This window comes from Athene noctua, chromosome 17 (genome assembly GCF_965140245.1).
Source record: "Athene noctua chromosome 17, bAthNoc1.hap1.1, whole genome shotgun sequence".
Lineage (NCBI taxonomy): Eukaryota > Metazoa > Chordata > Aves > Strigiformes > Strigidae > Athene > Athene noctua.
This window is the reverse complement of record NC_134053.1, coordinates 7214473-7234268: the sequence shown is the minus strand read 5'-3', so window position 1 is coordinate 7234268 and position 19796 is coordinate 7214473. Positions and strand designations below refer to the sequence as shown.

Here is a 19796-nt window from a genome sequence, read left to right as displayed (position 1 = left end):
AATGAGGAGAAATAATTTCATTTCACAGATACATGATATTACAATATAAGGATACTGTAGCTTCTAGAATTTTCATTTCTGAATAGGTAAAAAGTTAAAAAGAAGAAAAAAAAAAAAAAGAAAAAAAAAAGAGAAAGAAAATGTGAATTGAATCATGTGGCACCTTACCTTGACACTTCAGAGACTGCCTACCAGTAAATCGACAGAACTGACTGTAAGACAAAGTAAATGTTTTTCCTCTAAACTATGTTACAGGCTTCTCTGGCTGAGCAATTCTCTCTTGTGCTCCAGCTGTGGAAGTCATTGGGCTTAATACTATCCTGCTGGCTGTTAAAAGACAAAAAAGGTACAAGGTTTAAAAGGAAGAATTTCCTCACCGTACACTGCAGGATTTGAATGCTTATCCTGTGCATATAGTATGCAGGGCAGTTTTACTCCAGACATAACCCTTGGGTTGCACTTAACTGCAAAAAGACTAGGCCTCCCTCTAATACTGTGTGTTCTTAAACTACACATGAGATGTTCTTCCCTCAGTACCACTGGCAGACTTATTTAAAAAAAAATACAGTTTGACAATGCACAAACTTTGCAAGGGCTTCAAGGGTCTGCACAGGTATATTTTAAGCACCCTTTTGGGGTAAAACAACCACAGAATAAGATCTTTTCCCACACAATTCATTTTTAGCAGTGGAAGAAGTTATTAGAACAGCATGAAAGAATAATTATCCTATATAATCTTCTGTCTTCTTCATACTGATTGCTTCCCATTCAACCCAGCTGAAATCAGTATGTAGAGAATTTAGAAAAGGCCTGAGAAAAAGAGTGTTCCTGAAACACTGCACTACATCCCCAACCACCTGAAAAGTCTGTTCCAAAGGGCTCTATCATATAAAAAAGACTCAGTTAATAATGACCTTTAGTAGTGGCTCAGCAGAGACCCAGAGAACAGGCAGTGATGGTGCCTACATCTGCTCAGTGAGTTAAGAATGACCTGTGTGAAAAGCTGTCTCAGGCACTGCAGCTCAGGTCTGAAGTTTCATTAAGATGGTGTACCTGGAGACCAACAGAACTGCCAGCAAAATCTCTAGTTTGCACAGTAGTGTCACTCTGTTTATAAAAGACAGACAGAAAGATGATAAGGAATTTTGTTTTGATTTTGTAAGCTAATTCCTGTTAGAAAACGTATGGAACTTGATATTCAAATATGTAATGCACAAACTCATTGCACAAATTCAAGTAATATTAAAAAAAAGACAGCAAAGCAGAAAGCAGTGGTTTATTACATGTACAACACACCTTTCCTATGCTGATTTTCTGAAAACACAGCAAGGGCTTGTTGTCTTTGTATTTTCTCATGATGATCTGCCATAACTCTCGCTGTGTCTGCTGTCCACTGCAGCTGAGACCTTGAGAAGTCTCTAGTTCTACCTTTGGATTTCTGTCCATACTGCACTGGTGAAAATAACCTAAAAATTAACAAATCATCCTTCTATACATACAAAAAACATACATGAGGAAGTTGTTAATCCCTTCAACCTAATACAAAAAAATAAAAAGCAAATAGTTATTTTTAGTCAGTAATCTGAGCTAGATGTATCCAGCTGCAGAGCATATGGTAGGAGGGATTCTGCTTCTTTCAACATGCAGAAAAAACACAATATACTGTAAAATGCAAGTACACCAAATGCTCTGAGGCTTGAGTCTTCTCTGAAAGGTTACATGGATGGCTACAAGCGTGGCAGATCTCCCATGTTGTTTAATCATCTCCAGAGTCTGGATACAGCAAGAAAACTCCCCAAAAGATGCTAATACGGATCAAACTTCTTAATGGAGCAAAGTCTTAACTATGGCTAGGTGCAATATATGTACAAAAAGTAGGAGATCTCTACTTCCATGCATCTTCAGGCAGTCTGGTTTTAAACACATACTGCAATTGTAAAAGCTGACAACAATAACCGTTTTGTGTACACTACTTCCAGGAAACTAAAGATGTCTAAACAGCAAAATAATTCATTCTTTTTCTGCTTTACATATATATTTTAGCTATCACTTCCAATTCTTAAATTTCATTAACTGACAAAGCTCCCTTCTGGCAGAACGGCCTAATAGAACTAGCACAGGACATCCTGTTACAGACACACGTTACACAAGCTGTATTTGGCTTCAGTAATTGTACTGTGCTCTTGTCACGTTAATTTACTGTAAAATGTTTAAGTCTACATTGCTCTACAGAAGAATTACATTCACTCCAAGACTCGAACCCTCCCATCTGCTCTTCAGAGAGAAGAGTCAATAGCAAAAACAAAAAGGTCAAAATTTAACAGAACATCTTTTTTCTCTTTGCCTCCCACCACCGTAAAAAGAAAACCCCAAGATTTAAGTCCTCTGCAAGCACATCTTAGACTTGAAGTTAACTAGAAGAAGATTTAATTATCCTGCTCTGGAAACCCTACTGCAGAAGTCACTTCCACTGTTTGATGAAAAACACAACAGACTTCAACTCTATTGAGTTTGGCAGGAAAGATCACAGCTGAGCCTTCCTAAATGAAAACAACTATTAACTGCTAAAAAGCAGTCTCCTTTCCCTCAACAGACTGGCATACAGTCTTTAGCAGTGATCAGCAAGGAAAAAGATAGCAAGAAAAACAAATGCTTCTGCATGAACCCTCTGGGTCCTCACAAATATTACTCATTTCACCTGTTACCTAAAATCAATCAGTCAATCAGTCACTGGAACACTGCATACCTATTTGATTTGAGCTCAAGTCTGGGTGATGAAGGAGAACAGTAGATCTCTTCAATAAGCTTTCTAGTTACTTTCAGTTTTGGCAGTAGTTGTGCTTCGTAGCAAGTAATTTGGTTTTCCATCTTGTCACATCAAAGAGAGACTAGTCTGCAGGCTTAAGTTACAAAAAAAAGAAAAAAATCCTAAAGAAATATGCTACTACTATTCAGTTGCAGTAAAAAAAAAAGTAGTAATAATACCCCATTATCTGAGAATGATTAAAAAGCTCACAGCTGATGCCAGAATTAAGCCAAAATGTGGAAGAGCCAAGCGTCACGTGATTTTGCAGAGCAGCTGCCATTACTTTAAAAGGTTTCAGCAACCTACACCATGAAAATAGAGCATTATGCTCATGTTACCAAGAGCCAAAAACAGGAGAGCACCCCCAAATTAGAAGCTCTGCAGTTATTTCAATGCTTCTAACTAAAACATTTGTCTCTGTAGAACTGGCATTTCAGACTCATCCATTTCCCACCTTGATACATTAACCCTACTTGCTTCACAAGCCTTTCACATTCACACTGTCCCACTGCCCCTTCTAACAGGCTGAAAGGAATAACTATTTTCGTTTCCCAGGACACATAATGCTACTCTTGTAGCTTTGTCCAGTCTTTTTTAAGCCTCTAGTATTGCTGAAATCACTAGAAAAAAAAAAAAAAAAAAAAGACTAAATCTCTTGCAATGTAACTTTAACAGACTATAGTTAAAACTAAACTGTGGCATCTGATTCAGTTTCTCATCTCCAGAGCTGTACACAGTTTAACTATGCCCTCACTACTCCTCAGGACAGGACAAGAATGGCACCCTTCCCTTGATTTCAAGGCCCATCAGTTCAGGTTAACTGGGAACTTTAAGCAAAACCAGAAAGTGTTGCAAAATAGTCTGACCTTCTTTGACAAGGATAGCAAATTCCCAGAACACCTACTAAATTCAGTACTACCATAAAGTCAGTGGTTATTATTTATAATCTTAGCAGTTGCTTCTAAAAATAAATGAATTAGCAATTCAGATTTTGAAATTTGATTGGAACCCAAATTATGTGTAAGAAATTTAATGTCCTAAGCCACCTGCTCTCTCAGTCAAATCAAGTCAAGCACAAGAGAATTACTTCTCTACTCACTTTCCACAGATCCTGTCCCAACGTGTTCAGCACTAGAGAAGCAGCTGTAAACTCCAGCGTGTCTGATACACAGGGAGAACTTGGAAGCTGAGGACTTATAAGATCAGGATGATTACACACCCTTAGCAGCTGCATCAGAACACAGAGGACACTGACAGAGTGCCCACTTCTAAGACATTCTTGAGTTCTGTTATTTAAAATGAAAATATAATTTAAATTATCTTTAAAAAACAGTGCTTTTTAGGAGCTTAGGTCTTTCTGCACACTCAAACTGTTTTTCTGAATAAATCTGATAACAACAAGTTACCAAACTTAGAAAAGTATGTTTAAAAACGCAGTCTTCCATTCCTCCAGTTTCCATCACATTCACACAAATTTTTAATTAATTTATAGAATGTATTCTGATTTTTAAACTCACATTATCATAAACCTGCATTTCTCAAATAGCCACTGTATTTCAAATGGAAATGACATCAGATGATATATGAAACACAGACTGTCAATATTAAGGCCTTTTTTTTTAACACCCGAATAAATACCACTTTAAATTATCAAATTCACTGGAAAATACAAACTAGACATATCAGAATAGCCATGTATCATATAACCTAGGGTATTCAGATCCTAAATAGCTTAAGAACTTAATTTAGACAAAAACTGACACATGATCAGTTGTCCAAGTTATAAATATTTGGTCCCATATGAAGTTTGTCTCATAACCTGCAACTACTGTTTATTTATTCTTCCTTTTACCTTGTAAAACAACTAGATATAAATAAACAAACATGGGATGAAGAAATGGCTGCATGCAATTACCACCTAGTGTAGAACATGATTAGCCTGCACAGCACTACGATTATGTCAATGTGCTTTAATCTTTAGGTTTGCCCATGACTCACTAGAAGTAACACCCCAGCAAACAAGCTCTGTTATTGTAACTGGAACAGATCCTAACTTTAATGGTGAATGAACAATTAAGAAACTACTCAACAGATGTACCTTGGTTGAGACAAGATGTCTTTATGCATCATCTTCTGTCAATTAGAAAGAGTACATGTAAGCACACGCTCAGATTTTCTTGGTAACTGCTTCTCAACATGAATTTTGGACCTCCACAAAATAAATGACTGCACTACCTAAAAGAATACAAACCAATAATTTCCTCATTGCATTTCCTCAGAGAAAGAGATTTATTTAAGATGCTATCCTCGAGGGAAATGTACTCTCTGCAGTCTCACTGCAAACCTCTGGTATTGACCTTCGTTCCCCTCCACAGATGCTACCTTTGTAAAATCCAGATAGGATTGGGAAATCCCTGGAATCAGGAAACAGCAATGGCCTACAGGTCTTTTAAGGCAGTAGGCAAAAGCATATCCATCAAGAGTAAACCATGATACCTGCAATCAATGAAGATAACAAGGTAAGATCTATTTCATAACTTAAATTACATCACAGCAAGCAAATTTGAAAAACTTGCAGCACTGAAGTTATTTCAGACAGTAACTGATAAACAAAAGCAAAAAGAAAAATCTGAATGAATGCTTCAGACCTCCAGAGACTGAATATTGCACCTCAGTGCTTCTCTGACAGATTATTACCATTCTGCCTCTCATCTAAAACCAGGTACCTCCATTGCACTTTCATGAATGCTTCACAGTCTTTAAAGAATTGCTTGCAGGAGGCAATAGATATGTTAAAGTTGTTGGGGTCAGTCTATTCCTGCAACATAAAACCACAAGAAACCTAAAGGCTTTTTGATGGCTTTCAGAGCAAGGATTAAGTGTTTCCTCTTCTGAGATTAAAATAGATTATTTTGTACTTTATCCCAGTTGTTTAAAGCTTTCAAAATCCCAAAAGGGAAGAGATTGCTCAGTTTAACTCTCTGGTTGTGATGCTTGAAACATTATATAAAATATCCTTAACAGAAACTGTTTTTTTAAAGAAGAAAAAGCTTTTCCTAGAAAAACTTTTCCAGTGGACCAAATTTCCTAGCCATCCTAAACCAATTTGCAATGAAGAGCTATCTTTCCTTATACATTTTAAAATTGTTCCTTGAAGAGTTTGGACATGTTTCAGAATACTTATACTTGTTACAGGTTATCAGTAGTATTCATCCTTACTGGATAAATTCTAATCTCTAAAATTCATGTGTGTCAATCTTTAGGTAAATTCTACCCAGAAGTATCAAAATTACTTGATCAGAGAAGCTGTCACCACTCCAATTCAGTCTTCTGATAATCTCTAAGAGTGCCACATAATAAGGAGAGAGTATCACTTCTTACTGCTGCTGTGATTTGAGCACTGCCTTTGGGTAACATTTCTGCAGCAGCAGCAGCAGCAGCAGCGTCTGCTAAATCTGCCATGTATTTCTTCACAGTAGATATAAGATCTGGAAGCACCATTTCCTCCTGAAGGCTCTCTTTCTTATTCAAAGAGTCTCTTATTTCTGCACAAAATAATAAAAATCATGGTGCTGCCATATTTGAGATGAATAATTCATTAACAGATTTGATGCCATTTACAGCTAATCCAGAGTCTAAAGAGCACAAGAATTCTACAGTGTGAGAATACTGCAAATTTGTCAAACTTGACTACATCAACAAAGGCAAACTGCAGTGGGACACAGGTGCACACATGATAGTTTTAGTGAATTCAGTCTCTCATGCCTGGCCACCAAGGGAGATAAAACTAAGCCCCGATACAAACAAAAGCTCAGCAACAAGAAGTCTTTACAGCGTGTTTAGCAAAGCCTTAGTAAGCTATGGGAAGTTAGTGAGCTAGAGAAAGGTGATACTTACGACTCAAAACTAAGAGCAAAATACGAGCTCCTAAACATTTATTTTGGTGAGTTTATACTACTACTACAAGTATGCAAAATAAAAAAAAAAAGTTATGCAAAAAAAAAGTCCTAGGTTATTACCTTTTTTTGAGATGTACCATGAATTTGATGCTTTCTTCCTCCTCTCTTCTAACTCTACTTGCAGTTTTAAATCTACCACCTAAAATGGAGAGTGTGGGGGCAAAAAGAACAGAAGGAAATGACAAACATGAACACATTTAGCTTCAAATACAGCTATGAATTACTTAACATTTCTTCAACAGTAAGACAGGCATCAGACATGGCTACAATGCAGAACACTCAGAGAAAAAAACGGTGTGTACAAAACTGACCATGAATAGAAGTCATCCACATACCCAGTGAGAGCTACCCAAGAATAACTCACATCAAAACTTAAAACATCCGCAGCAAGCCAAGTGCACCCACTGGGATTAGTGAAGCACGCTCCTTCATGACATATAAGGCCTGAAATTATTCATGCAACTGTAACATGAAGCTATCTTTACCAACAGATGCTATTCACCATGTGGGCTGAGCAAAGCTCAGTTGTAAGGTTCTCTCTATTATGGTCCAATAGGTTTTTATTCAGTAAGTGTTTAGAGTGTTTTTTTCGTTTTTTACATTTACGTGTTTAATGGTGGACCAGAAATGTTCAATTTCTCTAGCAGTAAAAGCAGCAATAGCCCTCAGTTGCTTCTCTTGTTTTTTCCTGCATGTTTCCTCATGAAGTATCATATTGTCATGATGACGAGCTGAATAAAACCGTAAAAAGAATATTTTTTACTCTGTTCTAAGAAGCGTATTTCTAAAGAAAAAAAAAAATACAATCCCTTTAGGAGTACTGCCCAAACTTTACAAATACAGTGGAGAAGCAAACCAAAACTCACAGTGATCATGTCCCCACCATGAAATTGCTGCCTATTCTTCCTCCCATGTTCTGGCTGAAAATATCAAATTCACATTACTCTCTTCTCAGTTATCATCTTCCATCTTCTTTCTTGAACAAAATCAGCTGCCATCCACTGCATTTCTTCCAAAAGATGATCATGGTGTGATTTGTGCCGTGGGGTCTCTTGAAGTTTGGGCAAACGTTTCAGAGACCATAAACCTTCTTTCCTCAGTGCTGTTTCTCTCTGCAGAATTTCATTTTCCTTCAAGTAAACATAATTAAACTTACGTTTCCTACTATACAACACAAAACCAAGACAGAGACACTGTGAAAAATGTTACATGAATAACCAATAGAAATGATTATTCAGTCCTTGGAAAGAGTCTATGCTTTTTGAAGTTGCACTATATTAAAAGATAATGAATAACACATCTTGTGCATTTATGTACAGTCTCTGAAGGACTCTGTGATGCAACAGTGTTATGAATCAGTAGAGAAGTTTGGGATGCCGTGTATGTAGTCTTCAGAGCTTTATTTTTTCCTCATAAAATATAGTACCTCTGGATCTCATCAGAAAAGCAGGACTGATTCAGTGAGAATGTTCACAGAACTGAAAGACTCTGCCACATGGCAGATGGACAGAATTCTCTAAAAAGTTCATATAAAAATACCTTTGGTTTATGGCATTTTTAACAGATGTAAGCATCCTGCAACTGCTGTCAAGTAAACACAAAGCAACACAGATTTTCATTGTGATTTCTCCCTCCTTATTCTAAATATGTTGCATAAAAAGTTAAAATAATTGATTCTGTTTAATTAAATCTCCTTCTTGGATTTCATTACAAGAACAAATTCTACTTCCCTAGAGAATATGCCTGATTCCTACTCACTCCTTTTCTTTCTTCAAGAAGAATCATATGGCATGTCTGCATCACTAATTAAAACCAAAAGAGACATACAACTATCTACAGAGCATTCTAAATTTAAATGAACACAAAGTTTTATTGTAAAGATTTACACCCAGCTGTGCTACCTGAAGCAAATTATTAGTGCCTGGTAAAGTCTTTTGCAAAAACTACTGAAATTATTTGCTGCTTTCTCCCCAGGTTGGAGTAATAAATCCTGTCATCCACAAAGTCTCAATACGAAACACAAAGGACAACGCTGCCAGGACACAGTGAGAGGTTGCACGCTGTTCCCTCTTGCTGCCCCTTGCAACTTCCACACATCTGGAATTTACTTTGAAGCATGAAATAAATGAATTTGATTCACTGAAAATGAAAATCCAGCACAAGAATATTTAAACTAAGAGTTGGTCAGACATCACAAATGACAAAAATGAACTGGTATGTTCTCCACAGAAGTAAAATTTCACAGGAAAGTAGTGGTAAAGTGACAAAAATTAATCGTGTCTAGACTTTCTTAATGAGACAGATGTTACTGCTCTGTTTCTGAGGATATTCTCTACCAAGTATTAAGACAGAGTATTTAATGGTGCAGACAAGATGACAATAGCAATTAGAATACACAAAAACCAGCCATTCAAAGCCACATACAATATAATATGCAAATCTGATACCTGTTGTTGTATGGGAACTGGAGTTGGAACCAAAATCACACGCTTCTTATCACAGCCTGCTGGTTGTACCTGCCGTGTGGAGCAGGTAAGAAAATATGCAAACTTGACAAACTTTGTCCATTTTGCAGTTGGTTTTGTTCCTGGCTAATCTGTTGAGCCGCTTGAGGAACAGGAGGCATTCCACCTGCAGAGAAACTTTTAAAAATTGCAACTTCAGTAATTAAAATAGTGGAATATCAAAAAGAACCAAAGAAAGTGGCAATACAGACTGTTAGTTGGTCAAATAGTTGGTCAAATCAACTTTCTACCATACCACAATACAACTGCATACCTAAAAGCTATGAAGATGCAAATCAATCAGCGTGCTAGTCTAGAATGTATTTATCCACTCTTTAACCTAGCAACACAATTTTTTTTAACAACACCCTACATAAAGGTGATAGCTAGGCAACCAATCTGTATCAGGGTATCAAATGACCACAAAGAAAAAATTAATGCAACAACATCAATTAAAGAGAACAACAAATTAGGCACAGAGGGTACAAATTTAAGCCCAATGCATGGAAAATGAGATGTGCAGTGCTCACTAAGATTTCTAAGATTTTCTCTAGAGGGTTTTTAAATCATATAATAATTGGTATCAGATATAATGTTACAACTACAGAAAATCTTGTTAAAGTAATTATCTTTAATTAAAAAGCTTAAAACTTACATTTGATTGTAAATATTTATCATAAATCATTAACATGTGTACTAGATGTACCAGCATTATTTGAAAGGTCATGGCATTTTTTTTTTAACTGTTATCAAAACTCATTATGAGTCTCCATGTGAAGTACTATTTTGGAACTAAAATAAAGTTAACCTAATAAAGTATCTCATCCTCAATAAACAGCATATCGCTCTACCACTTCTGAAGCTCTACCCACATTTACCTTTAATTTCACTTTTACATTCTTTTTATTTTGCTATGAAATGGTTTTTATGGTCACAGAATTGCTTCCTGGCCAACTTTTATAAGGAGAGTTCATCTCAATGGTCACTAACCTTTTAACTTAATTTAACTAGTTGAATTCTTTATCATTCCAGTAGATTTATCCAGTCACTTTGTTTCTAGCAGACACAGAGGATTCCTGCAGCACGTACTGTGTCTTGACTGGGTACATTTGTACTCTGAAGACAAGACAGGACGGTCAGCAGGTCCTCTGGGTGTTCTCCAGCACACAGACTCATGACGACGGGCACCGTGGGTGCTGCTCTCAGGCCCGGCCATGCGCTGGAGATGCTGGAAGCTCTAACAACACGGTGATGCCCGGAGTCACTCATGCCGTTCCCGGATCTCTCGTTTCATACCGCGCTGCCGTCTGAGGGCAGACTGATTCATGCTGTAAGGACATTACAGCCACGTTCGCCACCAACGCAGGCCCAAGCTGGGTTTAAACGATGCCTTGAAAACGTGGTACCGTCTGTGGCACGACGGGCCTGGCTGGGAGGAAGCTTTAGAGCAGAGATAGAGTCATCTGAACGTACAAGGGCAACGCAACATCACACCTGCTCTGCTGCAGGATACACCCGTCGGCGCGGAGTGGAACGGGCAGCGTTACCCGAGGCTTTCCCGCCAGCAGCCGCCCCGCCGGCCGCAACGCGCGGCTCCGGCTGACCCGCACCGGCCCTGGCGGGGCCGTGCTACCCCAGCTCGGAGGGAGGCGGTTTACTCGACGCCCTCCAACCTTCCAGGAAAAGAGACAAACAGACTCCGGCGCTCCGCAGCCCTGGCGCGGCCCCTGCGCCCGCCCTCAGGTGCCTCAGAGCGCCCGCCCGCGCCACCCCGACCTCGCCGCCGGGCCCGGCCCTGGCCGCCTCTCACGGCACCGGGTGCCCCGCCCGGCACACACCGCCGGGCCCGGCCCTGGCCGCCTCACGGCACCGGGTGCCCCGCCCGGCACACACCGCCGGGCCCGGCCCTGGCCGCCTCACGGCACCGGGTGCCCGCGGCCCCTCCGCCATCCCATTCCGCCCTCGCCCCGCGCATGCGCGGAGGCCGGGGCCGCGGGCCCCCTCCCCGCCCGCAGCGCCCAGGCGGCTCCAGTCCCTCCCTGTGCCCCCAAACCCAGCGCACAAGCCGCATCCCCGAGCGCACGCAGGGCCCCGGGCGGGGAAGAGCCACGGGCAGCCCCTCGGAGGGGCTGAGCCGGGCGCAGGACTCAAGCGGGCCCCTGGTAGCCCTCCTGCCCCCGCGCCAGCAGCCTCCTGGAGCTCCCACAGCGCCCGGGCTTTATTTTCTTCACCAGAACCCAGCGTGGCGTTGCACCCTTTCTAAGAGTCCATTTTAGAATTTAGACGACCTCCCTATTCTTCCATTTTTTTATTCAGCTCCTGCAGTGAAACCAGAGCTGAAATACCAAATTAATCTCTATGAAATAAAAAAGCACGCATACCAAGAGGTAAGAAATAGCCTTTTTTTTTTTTTTTTTTTTATTACTATTATTGTGTTTTCTCCAAAGGTTATAAATAGAAGTTCTCATTGACTTCAACTGAGATACATGTCAGTTTTGGGGCTTTCGTAATAATCAAATAAAGGTGGTTATAATCAAATAAAGGTCTTTTCTCCAGATTGAAAGAGATAGAAAGATAGAGGATTGGATAGAAGACTAATGTAGACTAGGTCAATAGTATGAACCAGCAAGGGATATAAATGAAAACTTAGGTAGAGTCCCTCTCCAGAACACTTTTACACACTTGCTCTCATAAAACAGAGCAAGACCTTCACTATAAAATAAAAGGCTCTCATTAAAACCCTGATAAAATAGAACAAACAAATCCTTTTTTAAAGGAGAGCTGTGCTCTCAAAAAAAAAAAAAAAAAATATCCAGAAGGAGCCTGGAGGCTTTGGCTGGAAACCACTGAATGAAGGAGCAGGGCTGACTCCTCATTTTCAGTAACTGCCATGTTACAAAGCTAGTCTCCATACAGACCCAGCTAGGAAAGCCTATCAAGCACTTGTACTAACTCTGGAATGCTGAGAGAGGCTTGCCCACCCCGTCCAAAACTGTTCTACACACAGGGAGAGCAGCAGGGCTGCTGACTTTTTGACTTCCACCACCTCCACCGAGAGTTATAAACAAGAACCCGAACTCAAACCACAGTCGAAGAAAGGAGAGAAAGAACTCCAGAGTATGCAGGTCCCCAAAACACAGAAAATTAAAATTGATTCCTAAAGGAAGACAGTCCTCAGACATGTGCTTCCCACATCATTGCACACTTTCCTCTATTCTGAGCAGCTTGATGGGAATTGAGAGTTCACACACACAAAGTGAATGCAGACTTGATTACAGCTCAGAGGAAGTCAGCACCATTCCTTTCACCCATGTTAAGTTGATTCAACCCGAATCTAGCAGACTGCTAGACAGTTTCCACTAAAAACAGAACTACTCAACCAGCAGCAACAAATTGAGTGATCCACCACCGGCAACGCTAGAACACTGACGTGAACTGCAGTCCTAACAACTAATTTACACCTTCTCCTCACATCTCAGAGATGTGTGAAACGACACCTCAGGCAGTAAGGGCCCAGTTACACAATAGCTGTGGATCTATTATCCTCCAGTCTAGTCATGCATGCGGGCAATACTGGGAAGGTGACATCTCCCGAAGAAAAGGTCTCATCTTGAAATATATGGCCCAGTCCATGTTCCAAAATTAAGACCTCTCACTGAGTAAGGAATAATTTCTTTCAGACTTGCAAAGCTTTAGAAAACACGGAAAATTTCAGTAAAAGAATTCACAGCAGTCAGCATGATAATGAGTTCCTAACCCATGCATGTTATTCCACAGGAAAGTCATGGATGCCATGGAAAATAAAAGCTTAATGGTGTTTAGAGATCGAGTTAAGCAAAGGACAAGAAAATAATAACTAAAAAAAAAAATCAAAAATGCATGGAGTCATAACATCAGAATAATAATCAAAAATGAGTATATTAAAATGGTTTTGCTCCGTCTTTATGTAGAGATTATACATATTTAAAATATTTTCCAAGTAAACATATAATAAGAACATTATTCAAATAGCAATTAAGATATCCTGAATTACAAGTTTGTTTTAGAAAGCTTCTTTCTTGTTATGCTATTTTCAAGTATACCAGTCAGGTGAATCAGTCAGTGGTATAAAAACCTTCTTTTACTTTTTCTACTGTACTGTTTTCCCCACCCAGTTTCTCCTGGGCATCGGGTTCTTGTTCTGCAAGCACACAAACCCCTGCTTTACTGGATTCTTGGATTTAGAAAGGCCACTTTTTTGTAGACAAAGGGAAATGCAAGCAGTCCCACGTCCAGCCACTTACTGGCTCAGTCGGAATCATCATCACAACCATCACTGCCTTCGAGATCGCTGCTGTTCTGTAAAGTAAAATGGAAAACTGTTTTTCAGTATTTCTTTTACATCTAGAGACTGACCTAAATCAAAGAGATTGACTTTAAACTTCTCAAAAGAATAAGAAAATGGGGCTAGATCCCAACTTCATGTTTTAGACCCATCTATTGAAACAAACTTCTGTGATGGTAAATGACACTTCTCATAACAAAAAACTGTACATTGGATTACACTCACCAGCAGAAGACATTTCTTCTAGCTTATATTTACAACTGCATGATCACAACCTGCAGTATGTGGGCAACTTAAAAGTGGGATAATACCATGAAATGCTGATGTTTAAAATAAATATGGGTGAGACAAGTTAACAGGTGTTTTTTTCATGCAAATCCCCCAAAAGCTCATTTTGTTACATTGTCTAAAGTCAGATACAAGAATTTTGTTTGCCTGCTGCACAGAATGTAGGTTCAAACTGTATCAGAGATATGCAAGGGCTCACTAATACTTGTTTAAAAATGAGGCCAGTTGTACAAAGTAGTATTAGAAAAATACTACAAATGTTATAAACTTACAGGGAAATTTAAGTCTGAGTTCTTAACTGGGAGCCACTCCTTCAAGAGTAAGTCAATACAGTATGATAACTTTTGGACTGATATGATTGGCATCAAAGGATTTTATGAAGAAAGGCTAACATGACAATATGCCTGTAGTTACTCCTTTTCTTCCCTCACCACCACTTGCTGAGAACATATAAACCTCCAAATCCCATGAATTTAACATTGACAATTTAATATCCTACTACAAAACAAATCCTGAGAGACTTAAGACAGTTGCCTTCATAACAGCAAGCACAGCTCATTGAAGTGCAAACAGCCTGCAAAATCTCAAAGGAGCCTGTCATATCATCCCTTATTTATCCTTCTCCAGACAGCTTATGCTAACTGTGATGCCAAAACTGTTGTTGGCTGAGTTTATCTAAAGCAAGCAGACCTGCCTCCTGCTAGCAATACATCCGTGATTTTGAACCTGTCAGCAGTGAGTCCTGTCAACACTATCACCAAGACCCCTGAGCCAGGTAAGGACTCTCTGCACCACATCTCTTTGGGTTCCATTTAACCAAACTAATGTGGCATTTGTCAAAACTCCTGTCACAGCACTGTACTTCGGAAAAACAATTACAAGTACAAAAATAACCCTGAGAAATTTCTGGTATCTTGCTTGTACTATTCAACGAGACCATAATTTTTATTTTTTATGTTGAAACACTCTCTCAAAAAATGGCAGAGACAGGATTAAACCTAACATTCTTCAGAGCAGGATCATTATCTACAAAAAATGGTCCTAAATTCAGTCCCCCCACTCCACCCCACCCCCCAGATTCCAAACCGTATCTAGTGAACATGGCATTACACAAAACGAGAATTAGCCCAAAATGAGAGAATACAAAGAACCAGCAGTCATTTAAACGGAAATTGTCAACCTAAAACCTAGTCTCTCAAACAGCTTCACAATAGCAAAGGCCAGTAATGCGTCCACAATTTTTATTGCTGGTGTATGATTCTGCAAATTGCCCTATGCTTGAAAGCATTCCTTCACCCCTGCTTCTGCTGCCCCACGCAAAACCCTGCAAAAATAACACTTTGTATTGTTCATTCCACTACCAAGCGTACAAAGATGGGAAAGATAATACACATTTCATGCTCCAGATGACTGTCAACTTACATGGAATATTCATGGAAAACAAAAGTGTTACTAAATTAAGAGCCACTTCAACTTGACAGCTTCCATTTGATACAATAATGGCTTCAATCATTACCTTTGAATTTTTGTTGTTAGCTTGCATCCCAACAGCAGAAGAGTTGAAGTCATGAATGGAGAGGGTGTTTAGCCAGTTTGCCATGGATTTCTCCTCCCTTTCTGTGTTGATAATAGTAGGATAGATATACTGCTCTTTGAAAACAGCAATCTTCTCCTCCTCCTCTGTCCACTCCAGTGGCTCATGCAGCCCATCATTTCCAAAACGTCTGTTGTATTTTTCAAAGTGTACTCTTTCCAAAACCAGCCCGAGTCCTGGGGCTTTGGGGACATCTACTTTCTCCTCTCCCCAGCTGCGCTCTATGACAGACTCAGCAGCATAACCTTTCACAATAGCTATCACCAGCCCAATCATCTTCCTTATTTGGTGCATCATGAAACTCTGACCTTTCACTTTGATCACTGCAAATTCTACGTTCTCCCTCACAAACGGCTCTCCACAGTACATCTCCATTATGTACCGCTTGGCACTGGGGTCCCTGGGTCCCTTCTGAGACGTGAAGTTGTGGAAGTTGTGTGTCCCTTTATAGCACGCAAGCAGTTTATTGACTTTTTCAAGGGTCTCTCTGTCCAGTCGATAAACCTCTTCTTGCACATCATGGTCTTTATGGGCAAAGGCAAACGTTGGCAGCATATAAGAGTAGGTTCTGGCATCACATTTGTTCTTGGAGTTGAATCCCCCAGTGACTCTCTTCAGACCTTGTTTTAAAAATGACATTAGGTTTTTGAATCAGTAGGTTACAACCCGATTGTGATCTTGCTCCTACCAACAAGAATTTTTTTTAAATACAGCACAAAAGAGAGATTTATTTTATAGGACCCTAATTTCAAACAGAAACAAAGATTCATAACAACTGCTTATGAGGAAAATTATAGTGGTAATGGAGAGAACTTCTTCAGGAGAAAGCTCCTCTTTGAAAATATTTTCTCTGCCTATTCCAGTATCCTTACCCAGAATTCTGATGTGAGAAGGGAGATGGTTATTGATCTTTTCTAAGATGTCATCTATTAGCCTGACCTTTAGCGACACAATCTGTCCAGCTGCAGACACACCCTATAAAAACCATAAAACACACAAACACATAATTATGTACCTTGGAAACTCTGGGATAGCACTTGCTGAAGAAATAAGTTTATTCCTTTTTCTCACTGGTCATTACAGGTTGAAGAGATGCAAAGGCAAGGCCATAGGCAGAAATCCGAGCCAGAGTATTCCTGGAAGACCTGCTGGTGCTGTCAGCCATACAGCACCTTAGCAATCTTAGGCAGCAGAACACTGTGCTCCCTTCCATGACATCTCGCTGTATTTAACTGCTATTCAGTAAAGCACCAACTAAAAAGAAACTACTTATACATAAGATCAGCCATGAACTCCAGTTCAGACTTAGAACCCCACTGTGGCAGGCTCAAAAACAACTGAAATGCAGCTGAACTCTCAAGCACTGCATCAACCAGGCAGCAAGGAGGAGCAGCAGCACCAGGCTGGGAGGCTGAAGCACATGAATGTGACAGAAACACAAAGTTTAGATGTGAAGCACCAGCTTTACAAACACTATCAATAGCTCGCACTTTCTAAATGCTGGCTTGTATTTAAGTTTAGCAGGGGATGAGAGAAGTTTCAAGCAACATTCACTGTGAATAGTATTTGTTATGGGATCTCACTCTTAAACAACACTTTACCAATCAATCCCAGTAGTACTGACAGGGGTCCACCAGAATTATGAGAGCACAGGCCCTACCCAGCATACCTTATCTGTTCGAGCACACCGCTGAAAAGACATTTTCTTCATATCTTCCCCATGGTCTTCTGGGATGCAGCCTGACTGAACAAGGGCAGATACTAAGTCATCCTCAATTGTCTTGAACTGTGAAGATCCCACGTTTCTCTAAAAGAGGATATATAGTAAAAGTAAGAAACAAATAGTAATAATGGGTAACTGAAGATGATAACTGAAAAATTTTATTAATCAGACGCTGTTGTGGAATTCTTTTATATCAGCCCTTCTCAGCCCTAAAAGCACTGCCATTCTCTAGCAAACTACCTACACTTTACCAGAGAGTGTTAATAAAACTTCTACGTAACTGTTTACCTTTTACTGTTATTAGAAGTAAAGGATCATTTCTAATTTCAGTGTGCAATACTTCTGCAATGGAGTTTTTTTGCCAGTTCCTTCAACTGCATGGAACAGCACCAAGGAAATACTGTTCCAGTGCTGCTCCAGACCTACCCTCTGCGAATTCTGCTTCTAGAAATTAGATTGGGTTCTTTTGCTCAGTTTACCTGAGGTGGTGTGTAACACAGATTATGGTTTTCTACAATGATTTCTGCACTCAACTCACAGATGAACTATAACAGAAATGCACAACTCCACTTGTGCGTAAGGCTGCAAAGCACACGCCCTCGACACACACCATTTAATTACCAGAGCAGTAAAAGTGATGGGCACTTACATGGATGCACCCACAAGCACAAGGTTTACTTCTATTGAACAAATCTAATTTGTTGCATAAGCACGAAAGACTCCCTTCCCTGTCTGTGTGCAATCTTATCAATTATCCTGTGGAGTTTTTAAGGAACGCCTCAAGAGTGTATGGAGTTTGCAGTACACTGAGAGGAGCAGCAGATGGAGCAAAATCATCCTCTCGCTGCCAACACTGCGTGCCACAAGACCATCCCTGCACAGGCAGGACTGGGGCTGGGGCACTGCTCGAATGCTGGTGCTGTAACAAAGCAACATAGGTTTTCTTCCACGTGCAAACATAGAAGTCTTGCAACAGTTTCCCTGTTTCTAAACTGCTACAAGCCACCCCATTAGAATGCATCAAAAAAAGAGAATCTAAAATATCTTCAAGCACAGATAACCTTTAGAAGTACAAGACACGGCAGCACAGATGCAAATTTGTTTGATTCAAATATGCGGCTCAGTTCTCTGGAATCTGCACACAGTAAGACAGCTTGAGGTCTAGCCTAAAAGAAACTCAGCCCAACTGCTTTGAAATGCAAAGCTTCAGCCGGAAGCTGGAGCACCGGTCGGAAGGGGATTATCAGATAGCACTTCAGGTTTCGACAGAACCAGGGTGCCTGTGCTTTCAGGCTCCTTAAGAGCCTTATCTGCAGCAGTTTTTGGAAGATCTTAGACTGATGGTCTATACTAAAGGCAGACTCACTAGAATCACCAAATATCAGAGATATACCACTGACTTTTTTAATTCAAGTTACTACCAAGCCATTTGAATCCAGGCATGCACTGTTCCTACCCCAGCTTTTCAAGCTCCAACTGCTTCCTTACTCAGTCACTACGACCACAGCTATAAACCTAACAGACTTCAAAAAAAAGCAGGCCACGTTGTTTTTGCCAAACCACATACTTGCATCCCATGATAGCCTTTCCCCGAATATGCCATCAACAACACAATCTTCCTTTTGGGTGACTTTTTATTCTGATCCTCTGCATCTTCCTCACCCGCATCCCTCTTCAACCTTTTATTTTGATGTCCATTTTCCTCCAGCCTTTCAACGATCTCTCTGCTGCTGCTCAGTCTCTTCGTCTGGCTGGCAACCGCTGTTCTCAAATCCTCAGCCATTGTGAGAACCTGCAAGGGACAGAAGAGCAGACAGGGCTCAGCAAGAAACTGAGGCAGAAAATGACAGTTCCGTCCCCCCGGAGGAGCGGGGGGGGGGGCACCCAGGGCTGCTTAAGGAGGCGGGAAGGGCGCCCACCCCCTGCTCCTTTCTCGGCCGTGCCACCTCCTCTAAGGCTGCCGCCATTCCCTGAGGGAGAAGGGAAGCAGGGCCTGCACAGCCCGGCCCCCACGCAGCCCTGAGCCCGCAGCCCGGCAGGGTGAGGAGGGGCCCGGCGGTACACACGCTGCGCAGCCGGCGCCAGGGCCCGCCGCACGCCGCGCACCCCGGGGCGGAGAGGCCGCAGCTCAGGACCCTCAGCCCCCACCGCAGCATCGTCCTCGAGCGCGGGCCGCGCCGGGAGGCTCCTCCGGGCGGGAGAGGCCGCGGCCGCCGCCCGCCCTCAGCCCCGGCCCGGCCCGGCCCGGCGCGCGCCTCCCGCCGCCACTTACGCGGGCGCTGCGGAGCGACGCCACCGCGCGGCGGCGGCGCGGGAGAACGGCGTGCGGCCCTACGGCGGCCGCGCGGGGACACGGGCCGCGGTCCTGCTCCGGCCTGCGGGAGCGCAGCCTGGGCAACCAGCCGCCTGGAGAACAGCCTCCCGCCCTCGGGGGGCACGGCGGGGCGGCGCGGCCCGGTCCGGCTCAGTCAGCATCACAGCCCGGGCCTGCCGGCTCCGGCCTCACAGCAAGCCCGGCCCTTCCCGGAGCATCTGGGTAGACAGCAAATCTCTCTCTGAGTTTTAGAAGGGATGGCAAGGTGATCCCAGGCTTGCTCA

At 41.5% G+C, this 19796-nt stretch overlaps 1 protein-coding gene across 1 annotated transcript; it reads right to left on the bottom strand.

Annotated features, from left to right (window-relative positions):
* Window positions 1-13195: 13195 nt before the first annotated feature.
* Window positions 13196-19448, bottom strand: PUS1 (pseudouridine synthase 1). Its single transcript, XM_074921404.1, has 6 exons — window positions 19118-19448; window positions 18766-18990; window positions 17145-17282; window positions 16348-16450; window positions 15398-16095; window positions 13196-13607 (listed from the first exon to the last, which is right to left on the bottom strand). The coding sequence occupies exons 1-6, from the start codon at window positions 19352-19354 to the stop codon at window positions 13557-13559; spliced, it is 1452 nt and encodes a 483-aa protein (XP_074777505.1). The 5' UTR covers window positions 19355-19448; the 3' UTR covers window positions 13196-13556.
* Window positions 19449-19796: the final 348 nt, after the last annotated feature.